At 39.9% G+C, this 12749-nt stretch overlaps 1 protein-coding gene across 3 annotated transcripts in view; it reads right to left on the bottom strand.

Annotated features, from left to right (window-relative positions):
- EPHA6 (EPH receptor A6) overlaps positions 1–12749 on the bottom strand; it is a 371548-nt gene that overhangs the window by 109757 nt on the left and 249042 nt on the right. For all 3 annotated transcript variants that reach the window (XM_081001496.1, XM_081001497.1, XM_081001498.1), the window contains exon 6: positions 6176–6300. In XM_081001496.1, coding sequence (XP_080857622.1) covers positions 6176–6300 — 125 coding nt within the window. The remainder of the gene's footprint in view (positions 1–6175; positions 6301–12749) is intronic.

Below are 12749 nucleotides of genomic sequence, written 5' to 3'. Positions count from 1 at the left end.
CTTTGTTAGGTGAATCTTTGTTTTACGTACGTAGGTTCCATTGAAGTAAAAAAGAAGTGGCCAGATATGGTCCATCAGTTGCTTCTATCTCCTGAATTTTAAGGGTCAGTTCACAATGTAGCCTGTAAAAGGCATAAACTGCTACAATGTATTCATGGATCTCTTGTTTACACAGGACAGCTTTTTGCAGTTGCAGGCATGCACGTGTCAAATGATAATTGAATTCAGGAATGCAGTGCCTGTAGTTGTGTGTATTAGTATTTAGATTTTGCCATCTTTCATCTGAAAACATGTTTATAGGAGCCTAATCCTACATAACAGCAGCAGAGCAAAAGATCAGACTTGGGGTGTCAGGACCAGCGCAAGGAATTTTCTCTTCCCCTTGCTCTGGTACTGGAAACCAGTCCTTCTCATCCAGCACTGCTGCTCCAGTATATATTTTTGTACAACAGGAGTGTCATGCAAGGGCCTTTTCAAGACAGCAAGGGACTTGTAAGAAAGGTAGAGCAATTAGCAGTCCCATAGAGAAACTGGCCTTCTAATTCCACCGCTGTCCTCACATAGGATGCTAGGTTTGCTCTATAACTGTTGCAGTGCAGCCAGGGATGGGATTGGGTGCTAAACTATGAAACTGAAAGGGTACATTTGAAAATGTGATAATAAAAGAATAGGAAGCAAACAAGGAAGGAATGTAATAATAATAATAATAATAATAATAATAATAATAATAATTTTATAACCCACCCTTAAGTATAAGGTCCCAGAGAGAATTTAAATATACATCCCCGGTAGCAAAGGTCAGGGTATTGTACAGCAGAGAGGGAATTCCATAAAGCTGCCACAGAGAATACCCTCTTAAGACCACCACCTTCTGAGCCTCTGAGGGTGGGCCCCCTCTGCTAATCTTAATACTTGAGAGGGTCTGTGGGAAAGGAGGTGGTCTTTAGGCAGGGCTTTTTCCAGGGGGAACTCACTGGAACTCAGTTCCGGCAGCTCTCAGGTGGGATCTGGCAGCTCCCAGGTGGGCGCCATTGCCATTCTAAGAGAACAAGGGAGGTGTTAATGGTGAGTTCCGGCACCCCTTTTTCTACAAAAACGCACCGTCTTTAAGGCTTTAAACACTAACATGAACACCTTGACTGGGCTTAAAAAACAACTGGTAGCCACTGCAGCTGTTTCAAAACAGGGGCTGTTTGAGTTCTAAAAGGAAATACAGCCGATAATCTGGCTGCTGCATTTTGGAGAAGTTGAAGTTTCTAAGATACCTCAAGGGCAGCCCCAGTTAGAGCACATTGAATCATCAAATCTGGAAGTTCCCAGAGCATGGAGTACAGTGGCTGGAGCGGGTGAATGAGCCAGAGCTTGAAAAAGGCACTCCTAGTCACTGAGGCCACATGAGCCTCTAGTGATAGTGTTGAATCCAGGAGCACACCAAGCTGCAAACCTGCTCCTTCCAAGGGAATGCAGTCTCTTCCAGAACAGGCCATTTCCCCACCTCCTGGATGCGAAAACTCTGGACACATAACACCTCTGCCTTTTTGGGATTCAGCTTCAATTTATTAGCACACATCCAGCCCATAACTGCCTCCAAGCACCAGTGTAGCATCTCAATTGCCTCTCTGGAGTCAGATGAAACAGAGAGCTAGAGCTAGGGGTCACTTGCATATTGATGATGCCAAATCTCCTGAGGACAGCTCCCAGTGGCTTCATATAGGTGTTAAATAGTATGGGGGACAAGATGGAACCCTGTGGGACACCACAGGACAGCTCCCATGGTGCCAAACCGTAGCCTCCTGTAAGTACTTTGTGGAAACAGCCCTCAAGATAAGAACAGAACCACTGAAGCATAATGCCCCAGGCGTCAACCTCCCACAGGGCCTCCAGAAGGATGCTGTGGTCAACAGCATCAAAGGCTGTTGAGAGATCAAGGATATTAAGTAGGATCACACCCTTCCTTCCTCCTGGCAAATGTCACCAGCTAGGCTGTACAAGGCAGTTTCACTGTCATGATCAGGCCTGAAGCCAGAATGGAATGGATCCAAGTAATTAGTTTCCTCCAGCCATACTCAAAGCTCACCTTCTTGAGCACCTTGCCCCAAAAGAGGATGTTCACACCTGGGTAATAGTATTAAATGAGTATCTTAACAATTTCTGAACACTACAGAAGAAATACCTACAATGCCTGTCTATTTTAGTTTGCTATCCACATATTCAAAAAGAAGGCATGTAGATTATGATAACCATATGCAAGCAGGTTCTGCAAATTAGTTCTGCTGCATGAACATGATACATTTTGGGTGCAGCTCACGGTACCAAATAAGTTGACTGCTGTACTATAATTGATATTCTTTTCTTGCTAGGATACCCCGCCCCACCATGGGAGAAAGAAGAACTAAAGGCAAGAAGCAGTAGTTCTGGAAATTATGGAACGAAATAGGTTGGAGGGGTATTTTTTGGGGGGGGGGGAGCTTCAGTTTCCAAAGCACATTCACAGAAGCAGAATTTAAAATTAGATTTTTCAAAGTGAAAAGCTTTATGGTTGTGGCCCAATTTTCCTAAATACTGGACCAGAATAGAATGATCCAGCCTTCTATAACACAAAAACAATAAGTAAGATTACTGGGATGTATTTATTCATATGTATATACACATACTCAGCAAGGGGCACGTACCATTATCCATCCCCCAGCAGCCATAGCCAAGCACTCAAAAAATCCACCTTCCTTCCATCTCTCTGACAGTGCTCAATTAATGAGTTCCGATATAATGCTAAACCATGATTTAGCATTACAAGAACAAACCTGTGTGAGCCCCGTTGCTCCCATAACTCTCCCCTGGTAGCCTGCAAGGAGAAGACTGGAAGCTTCTGCTTACATTTTTGATTACAGGCAGTTTAGTGTCTTGTCCACTTGCTTCTACTTACATGTGATCTCTTTGGTTATTATTGAATTATTTCACTGCAGGCCAGTTATGTGTTTATGGAATACAGAGCTAGCCAAACCATAAGGTATTTGGTCACTAGGAAATTATAAAGGGGTGTATGTGCTATTCATGTAGCAACTTTAGCATTACACAGAGCTATAGGGATAGGAGGGAATGTGAGTGACCTGGCTGTTTCCTGCATTACATTTGAAATCAGAACTTGGATATCTCTCCCACAGACAGATATGTCAGAGTTATAGGCATCTGGGTGTTACACATTTCACAATGTGTGAGATGTGTTCGGTCCTACTTCAGATATAATGTGAAAGATTGGGGGGAAAGAGAGACACTGCCACTTTCTGTCCCTGCACCAGTGTAACAGCTGTAACAATTTTAACCTTCACATTTCTAATATAATTTTTGTGAGTGACACCATGATAATTGTTAACAACCCTGAGATCAGTAGAAGTCTGTAAAATTCTACACTGATTTTTTTTGGGGGGGGGGGTGTTAGGATGGGCTCACGTATTCCTTGAATGTGTCAAAGCCTGCTGTTTTTTTCTGCCTTGGATCCAATGGTGCACTTCCATGAGAGGAAATGTCTTTTTTTGTGTGGAAGGTTGCTTCTAACATAGAAAAATAAATGTTTCCATTCCAGAGAAGTTCTTTCATTTGCACAAATCTTTGTGCAAAACTCTCTTTGCCTCTTAGGACCTTTCAAAAGCCCACTTGTTTTTAGCTCCCATATTTACTACGTCTCTTATAGAAATAATCTGACACTGCAGGGCAAGAGGCCTCCCTCTGGATAACCCAACAGTTCACAGAACAGAGCTCACAGTTTCCTTCCACACACAGGTTTTTGTATCCAAACCCCCATTTATACTTTTTCTAGGCTTTTTGTCACATACATAATCAAAACAGGGAATAGTAGAAATTTCCAATTATTTTCATTACTATAAAATGCTCCCATGCATGTCCACACAGCAACACATGGGGGGTGGGGGCAGACTTTGGTGTACTAAAGTGTAGCAAATCCACTTAAATACAGTTGTGAAATCATATATTTATATGAAAGTATCTCCTCAATTATAAATGTACCACTGCTAATTTGATATATGGTTGAACAGGCATCACACACCCTGCCTATGATGAAATACATGGCAATTTTACTTAGAAATATTTTACACTCAGGTCTGTTATTAAGATGAGCACTGTTTGTACAAGGTCACTGCAAACACAAGATGTATCAACTGAGTCAAATATCCACTATAACATAAATGTTTTTATGAGCAGCAGGTGTATTCCTGCAAAAGACTATAAAGCTATTAACTGCTCAGTAAGGAATACATAATAATAGGTTGTTAACTCAACTGCTCTGACAAGAGCAGGGAGAAAGGACACTTTAAAATCATTAGTAAGGCCTGCAGAAAATGAAGATAGTCTACACACTATGATTTTGAGGCAAGGATGGTTTTGAGTCAAAAAGATAAATGGCTTGGATTCTAAGAGAAGTTAACTTGAAGTTCACGGAAGGTAAGTTTTCTGAACTTTCCTCAACAGCCTTTGCCCCCCCCCCCAAAGCCTCAATGGAGGATTGGGGCCCTCCTGAATAATGTGGGGTGGAGAAGGTAAATTTCATTCCATGAACTTCCTTACATTAACATAGATTAGAATAGAAACCCATGCCCTGCAATGTCCCCTCTTTTCTCCAAGAACAACATTGTTCTTTTTATTTTAAAAGACACACTACAAGAGATATTTGTGATGTTTAGGAAAGTTTTTAATAGTTATTCTAATTTCATTTCCTCCTAAAAAGGGAACATTGCGTAAGGTAAAAATAAAAAATAACAATAACAATCTTAAACTGGAGGCAAACAGTTTTCATAGAGATTAATGTGTATAACAGGGGCAGCATTACCCTTGCTGTACACAAATATTAATTTAGTCCCATTGGTTAAATAGCTCTTGCAGGAATTTGAAGCAATACAAATATATCCAAACTGGTTTGTTGGAGACATTGGTGCTATGGGGGAGGGAAGAGATCCACTTCTATGGGGGGAGGGGAACCCTACCAAAAGTATTCAGCCTTAGCTAGAACTAAGAGAATTATACCAGACTTGGTCCTCATGACCTCCAGTGTGCCTCTGCCTTAAGAAAATATTCAGAGCATGTTCTGTTCCGGTATAGCAGTCATTACATGACTGGTTTTGTTGTAGAAAGGTCAGCATTTTAACATAGCATTGTATATCAATTGGGCACTTCTAAAGATCAGCAATTCTGATAATCATTTTCACTGTTATTTTCTGTTGGGATATAATCTGCAAATGATAATTTGCTTGCAGGCATAATATTAACATTTTTTTAATGGGTACTATGGACTTATCCCAAAGGATGCTTGGTTTAGTAAAGTGTAGTTGCAATTTGTGGTTGTGCACAATGGTCATAACACAAAACTGTGCAGGGATAGTGTACATCAAGCTCCATTCACATAAGGGGTGTTTTTTTTCTAATTAATTTCATCATCAGGGAATAACCTGTTCTGTGCACTAAAATGTGGTAACATAAACATTAATAATCTGCTATTATCTTTACCAGAATGTCAACCATGGTGTTTGTCATATACTATCTCAACAGCATACCATCTAACTTACATCTTAACAGTTTACATACAAAAAGACACTATGAAAGCAGGTTACACATATTTATTAGTGTTCATCACCATCAACATCACCATCAAGCTGCTGAAATGTCATTAACTTGTTTACTATTGTCCAGAATTAATAGGCATTAAAAACAAGTCATGTTAATTATGCTTATTAAGGCAAAAAGCTGCATATTAAAGTAATGCTCTGATCATATTAGTACTTTGATCCTGGCAGGCTGTTATTTCTTTTTCCAGCGCTTCTTTCAATGACCTTTTGTCTGCGATGGAAGTACTCATGTGAAAATTTCACCGAACATTTAGATCACACATGAGCAAACTGCTACACTGTGACTGAGTAGCCAACCGCAGCACAAACTGATGGCAAAATATGTCTACAGCCACTTCACTGTGTCCAAAATTCAGTTTGACAAGGTAGTGGGCCAACAGTAGGCAAAGCAGCCACATAAATGAGCTCTAGCTCATTCAAACAAGGTGACAAGAAATTTCTCTATAAAACTGCAGGCTATACTGTATGCTGATCTACAAAAAAGGGACAATGTTAAAAACACGATGCTTTGAGGGTTTTATTTCATTTAAGTCAAGACCTACTTTCTCATAGTACTTGATCTCGTAGTCCAGAATGGCTCCATTAGGAAAATCAGGGTCTTGCCATGAGAGGGCAATGCTGTTTTGGGAAGCCCAGTCCTTCCTGACCATACCTATCAAGGAGGGTGCTGAAAAAGAAAAGGATAACTATGGGTTAAAGACAATGCAACATATTTAGACTATCACAAGGAGGTAACTTTGGGGTGGTGTCCAAAGGACATGGCCAGCAGATCACACTGGTGTTTTCAAGAGTCTGGGTGGAACATGGAGAAGATAGTGCAGAACAACACATTAAGAAGTTAATTGTTCAAACGGGATTCACTCCAGAAACAGACATGTGATCCAACAAGTTTCTGTACTACTGTATTCAATGCCCAGAGAAAGTTTATTATCACAATTTAATTTAATAGGCACCATTCCTTTTGGAACTTGGTCAAATGTTGAAGTAAATATCATCTGTTCATACTTTATACTCGTTAACGATGTGACCAAGGGCATATAAAAAGTAGCATGACTTATAGGAGATGTGAACAAGTTTCCTGAGACCACATGAAGCTTCTGACCCAGGTCTGGAAGCTGCAGCTGGTACAGAACAAAGAATAAAGAGTTCATTGTCTATGCAAAAGAATAAAAGGACATGTATCCAAAATAAAAATGCCAGCATTCAGAAATTAGTGGAAGAAATTAGGACACAATGACCTCAAGTCACCACTATTCAACAAAAAGGTTTCAAGGGAAGGCTCTATTCAATTCAGATTTAATGTATCTCTTGATTTCTTTCCCTCTACATGTGCTGAATTAGCATAAGCATAGCATATCTAGCATGATTTTACTGTATATGTTGTTGTGATTTAATTACTCTGTCTTATTTTGCATCCATTTGGGATCTACACAGAAACATCACACACCCATGGCTACCCAATAGCTCCCTTGTTTGCAGTTTTATTTGCTTGCTTGCTTGCTGCTGTATGTATGTATGATGTATGTATGTATGTATGTATGTTTCTCTATATATCTGTCAAGTGAGGATGCTACTTTGTTTCCTTGATGAAGTGGGCACTTGCTTATGCCCCAATAAATCTATTAATCTTTAAGGCGCCACAAGACTCTTTGTTGTTTTTGCTGCAACAGACTAACACGACTACCCCTCTGGAATTTGTTACCTTGCTATAGCCATCTGCCAACACACAGTTCTCCAATTACTTTTGAGAATGCCATCTGGAATTGTCAAAGGCCTTGCCAAAGTCACATTATATGCACTGCATTCCCTTTATCCATCAAACCAATTATTCTGTCAAGGAGGGGAATGAGATATGGTTAGTGATTTTTCCTGCTCCGCCTGCCTCAAGTGGTGGGAAGTTCAGAGCTGTCTTTTAAGTAGAAAAAACAGTGGAAAGAAAACTATGGTGTCTATATCCTTTACAACATACAGGTTGGACAGGCATGGTCATCACACACAGAAAACGGTGAACTATCCTACCCAATTAACATTCACACAGCCATCACCAATCCCACCCACAGTACAAGAAAATCTAGCTAACTCCCAAAAGTCCGACACTGAATTCCTTTGCTCCACCCTACAAATGGCCAACAGGCCACTTAAAATATTTTTAATTATAGGTCTATCAGAGTGCCTTTAAATAATTTTTTTAAAACCTGCAATGTTTTCTCCTTTTTCATTATACATAAATCCAAATCCACCATCCATTCCATGATGCTATAAGAATTTCCCCAAGCGATACAGCTAAAATATATAGACATGCAAACAAAGGACTCAGATTGTTCTTAGCATAATTGAAAACTTTCACTAAATACTCAGTTCACTCCCCAAACCTGAACCCATCAAATCCAGGATGATTTTACAGCACAGCCTATGTATGCTTATTCAAAAGTAAAACCTACTTTGTTCCATGGCACTTACTCTAGGTCAGAGAAGATAAGTTGTCAGTCAGTGTAGAAAACACTGAGCTGAACTGAACAATGGTCTAACTTAGTATAAGGCAACTTTCTATGTATCTGTATCGCAAAATACAATATATTTAAAGAAGCAATACTTAGCAACTCTAGACCCCTTTGGTCCAATGAGCTAGTACAGCTAACCCTCCTGGACCCATCTGATACTTCACCCATACCTTTTCACTGTTCTTATTCCTCAAATGTTGATATCTCTTAGGGCTTCTTTACTATTAGATCCATCAAGCTTCCTTCATTCTGTCCTATTTATTGAGCAAAACTATGTCCACCATGGCAATGCCAGGAATACACATCTGCAGCAAAACTGTTCTCCCTATGAAGTGCCACTGAAGGTTTGCAGTCCTTGATGTGACCTCAGTCCTGCTTTACAGGAACTTGAAGACCCCTGACTGTTTTGGTTTGAAACTGCATTTTTTTTTTATACTGACCTTTTCAGTTGTTCTCTTATAGGGATGGGGGTAATTGATGAAGTCAATATCAGGGACTGTTTTTCATACACAAAACATTTTCTCTTGCCTGTTTTTTTTCTGGAAAGATCACTTGTGGAATTCACCGCAGACAAAGACCCAACTATGCAACGCACCAGAAAACTTCCAAAAATGAACTGAATCACCCAGCCACAATCAGGATCTAATGGCAGATCAAACATGCACTGTTCACCAGAAAAAGGACATCCAAGTTGATACTCAGTCTTATGGAAAGCAAGTGTGGAGTCAGCCAATCATGATTTACCATGGCAATACCATCAAATACAGCTTTTCTGTGGCAACTAATCCTCAGTCCATTTTCATAATAATGATTGAAAACACTACCCTATAAATCTGGGTTATCATGTTGCAAGTCTTTATGCTCTTTATATTCAGGAATGTGGAGCTGGGGCAAAGAGACACAGTATGCAAAAAACTATGTTGTCACACCATGTTTTCAGACTTTACAGCAAGGAAGGTTATTTTTGATGGCATCTCTATAGCAAGTGTTACGTATCCTGTACTGTAATACGTTGGTAATCATTGCAGAATGATTTGAGACAAAAGTGAGTTTTCTGAAGAGATTCCAAAGTGGTATGGTCATTTTTCTACCATAGTTTTGGCAAGTAGGTTTTTTATATCACCATGCAGTAAGAAAAATGTTAAACTGAAATCCTTGATGTTTTGTATGTTATAGCCAGTCACCAAGTTTTTAAAAAATGACTTCATTCCCAGGTAGGAAGTTCCTGATTATTTATTTCCTGGCTTCTACGATCCTTTTTCTAAACCGTAACACTAAAAGACTTTATTTCTGGTCCAACACTATAATTTTTAACATATCCATTGGTCAAAAAAATAACACCACATTTGAATAGGAATCAGGCTGAAAATATAATATAAGAAGTGCTTCTCCTAGTCTAGTGATTGTGCACCTTACACATGGTACAATAATGACTTATTTCTATTTTCAGATGATCATCTCAAAACCAATGATAACAACTGAAAGGTACATAAGTAAACTGCACAGAAAAGAGAGGAGGCAGGAGGGCAGGGGGACAACTTGTTTCCTTGGTAAGAGCATATGGTCAGGTGAAGAAGAAAGGTAAATTGTTGGTAGAAATAAATATTACCAAACACTGTTAAAGTTGTGTTACACAACTTTGTGCACTCTAACTTTGCAATTGAGGTTTTCAGCAGAAATGTGTACTTTCAGTGCTGCCAGAAAATACTATTATTCTTATAAGAAATGCCTCAACCTTTATTTCTATAACTGGATTACAATGGCTATGAAGTTTGACAGTAAGTATAGCGTTATCTCATATATAGCAATAAATAGAGTCTAAGGTCATTCACAGACTAGACTTGAGAAAAATGCTATTTCAATTCACTGCTGCAAAACTATTTATTTCATTTGTTATTTTTATAAAGTCTGCAAGGAAGAGTAATAGAAAGACAGAAAAAGAAAACCATTATATTCTTAGCAACGGGACACAAAATACTGGAACACAGTGATACACATGCTGACAATCTGTTCCAGGCACAGAAGCTCCAGTGCATGCATGGAACTCCTCTGCCTGAAATGTTTTTCTGTTCATTTCAATGGAATTGCGTTTCACAGAGAAATGAATGGGCCTTACTGTCAGGGCTGGGTGATGAGGAGTTGTGGAAGGTGCCAGCTGGAGAGCCCGTTAGGAAAGCCACAGAGGAGGAAGGCTCAGAGCCAGGGGAGTTGGTGGTGGGACACTGAGCACAGGTCAGAGGATGAAGAAGTGGTAGAATGGTTGAATGCTGAAGAAACAACAGTTGTTCGCCCCCTCCCTGCCACTGACCTGCTTCCTTGCCCTCTCCCTTCTTCCCCCCTCTTACCTTCGCGGTCTTCAGCCTCCTGCTCATGAGACACTGCATCTCCAGACGCCACACAGCCTAGAGTGGCCTCCAGAAAGTCACTCCAGGCCTCGCCGCGTCGGGAGATGCTGCACAGTCTAGAGCGGCATCCGGGAAAACTGGCGCATCCCAGATTGGGATCAGAAGCTGGGGAGCTTCTGTAAATTCAAGATGTCCTAATTAAATTGAGACACTTGAGGAGTCTGAGATGAAACAGAGGCAGGAAGCAATTCAGACTCTGGACATGAAGTTGGGAAGGAGGGGCCAGAGGTGGCAGAAGAATCCATGGAGCTTGCCTCCTACTGTAGCAAGCCCCGTCTCCAAGGTCTTGAAGAGCCTTGCTAGCAGCAGAACAAAGAGCACAGATAGTTCCTCCCAGGTGCAGCTTAAGGCTGCTTGGGAGATATTAGGCTGGGGAGAAGACTAAGGGAGAAGTAGGAAGCACAGGTCACCAGTCCTTTTAAAAAAATAATTTTGATTGGTTTTCAATTACAGTCCAATAAAACCTCATTATAACAATACCAATTTATAATACAATTATATTTAATTGTATTATACAATTTAATACAATATTTAATACAATTATTAATACCAATCTATACTGAATTATTAATACCAATATATACTGAATTATATAACACAAATAGTCAGTCCTGGTAACTGTGTTATTGGAGGCCAGTCTTACATGGAGGTTTCTCTGCTTATATACTGCTTTCTTGAATAAATAATTAACTTTACTGCTCATCTCTGAGTCTCCATGCTGACCTGCAGCTGAACCAGCACTGACACTTACATGTGCATATATACAAATCTCTGGATCAACAAGCCAAAGGATCCATACTACTGGATTTAACTGAATGCATATTTCATCCTAGGATAAATCATGAAGGTGTCCATTTATTTTAATAATAATAATAATAATAATAATAATAATAATAATAATTAGTAGGCTTTTTAACTGGATTTTAAATCTGGCCTGTAAATTATTTCATGTTACCTCTATGCTAGGAAGCTGTTTCTAGACATTGTTTGTTTGTTTTTAATTATTATTGCATATTGTGTTTTTATTATTTTGTTGTAAGGGGACTTTTATTTATGCACAGCTATATAAATTTATTATTACACATAATTACATAATTTGGACATATTCATACAAAACACCATGCAGTTCATGAAAAATATACAGAGCAACGCTGCCCTCCAACTGATAACAGCTTTGGCAGCATACTAACAAAAACATCATCACTGTAGTGCAACAAAAGCTTTGGGGGTGGGGGAGAGTTAAGTTTTTACTTGGCAGCAAATATATGTCAGTGAAGACACCTGACAGACATCACTGAGGAGAGTTTTCACAGATGGGGGGGGCAACTCAAAAGCCCCACCCCCCACCCCATGCTATCATCCTCTGAGCCATCCTCAGAGAAGACTCATATTGAGATCTAATGGTCTGGGTAGGTTCATATTAGGAGAGGTGTTCCAGAAGATATTGGATCCTAAATAACAAACAGCTTTATACATCAAGGCCAGCACTTGGGCTCAGAAATATGCAGGCAGCCAGTGTACCTGCAACAGAACTGGAGTTATATGATCTATTTGCATTGAATGTGTGTCAACTCAACAGGTTAGGCTTTTTAAAGCCTTTGCATCTAGCAATTGGGAGCTTAACCAAAAGCTTAGTGGGGAGTGATTTTCAGGGGAAGGAAGGTTAACCCTCTTCAACCCTCTCCCCCATCATTCACTACAGCAGTTAAGCACCAGTGGAAGCTTTTTATTTAAAGATGAATTTCTGTAAGGGGTGAGGCCAAAGAACAGAGGGTGTGGCTGAATGAAAGAGGCCCACAGAGGTTCCCCACTATGCACACATACATGGGAGTTAGTCCTAGTCTGTGCAGCATACTTCTGAGTAGAAGCATAGACTTGCACTGCAGATTCTCTACACACATAATTTTATTTACATGCCGCCTTTCCATAGTTCAAACCATGCTCAAGATGGATTACAATGTGGAAAAAAAAACTGTGAAGGAATAGTGGTTAATGAATACACTTAGCAGATGTTAGCACTTGGAGGCTGGAAACACAGTCTATGTAAAACAAACACATCAGAGCCTGGCTTTCAGTTACCAGTGGCTGCAGCATATTTGGAAACACTCAGTGTTTTGCTGACAGCATAATTGGCACAGAAGCATAGGGACTAATAGATAATAAAGCTTGATTAGAAATGGTCTCACTGGGACGAAGCAGGAAATATTTTA

Source organism: Podarcis pityusensis (genome assembly GCF_964106645.2).
Source record: "Podarcis pityusensis genome assembly, chromosome: 4".
Classification (NCBI taxonomy): domain Eukaryota; kingdom Metazoa; phylum Chordata; class Lepidosauria; order Squamata; family Lacertidae; genus Podarcis; species Podarcis pityusensis.
Note: the sequence above shows the minus strand (reverse complement) of the source record. Positions and strands in the feature narration are given on the sequence as shown.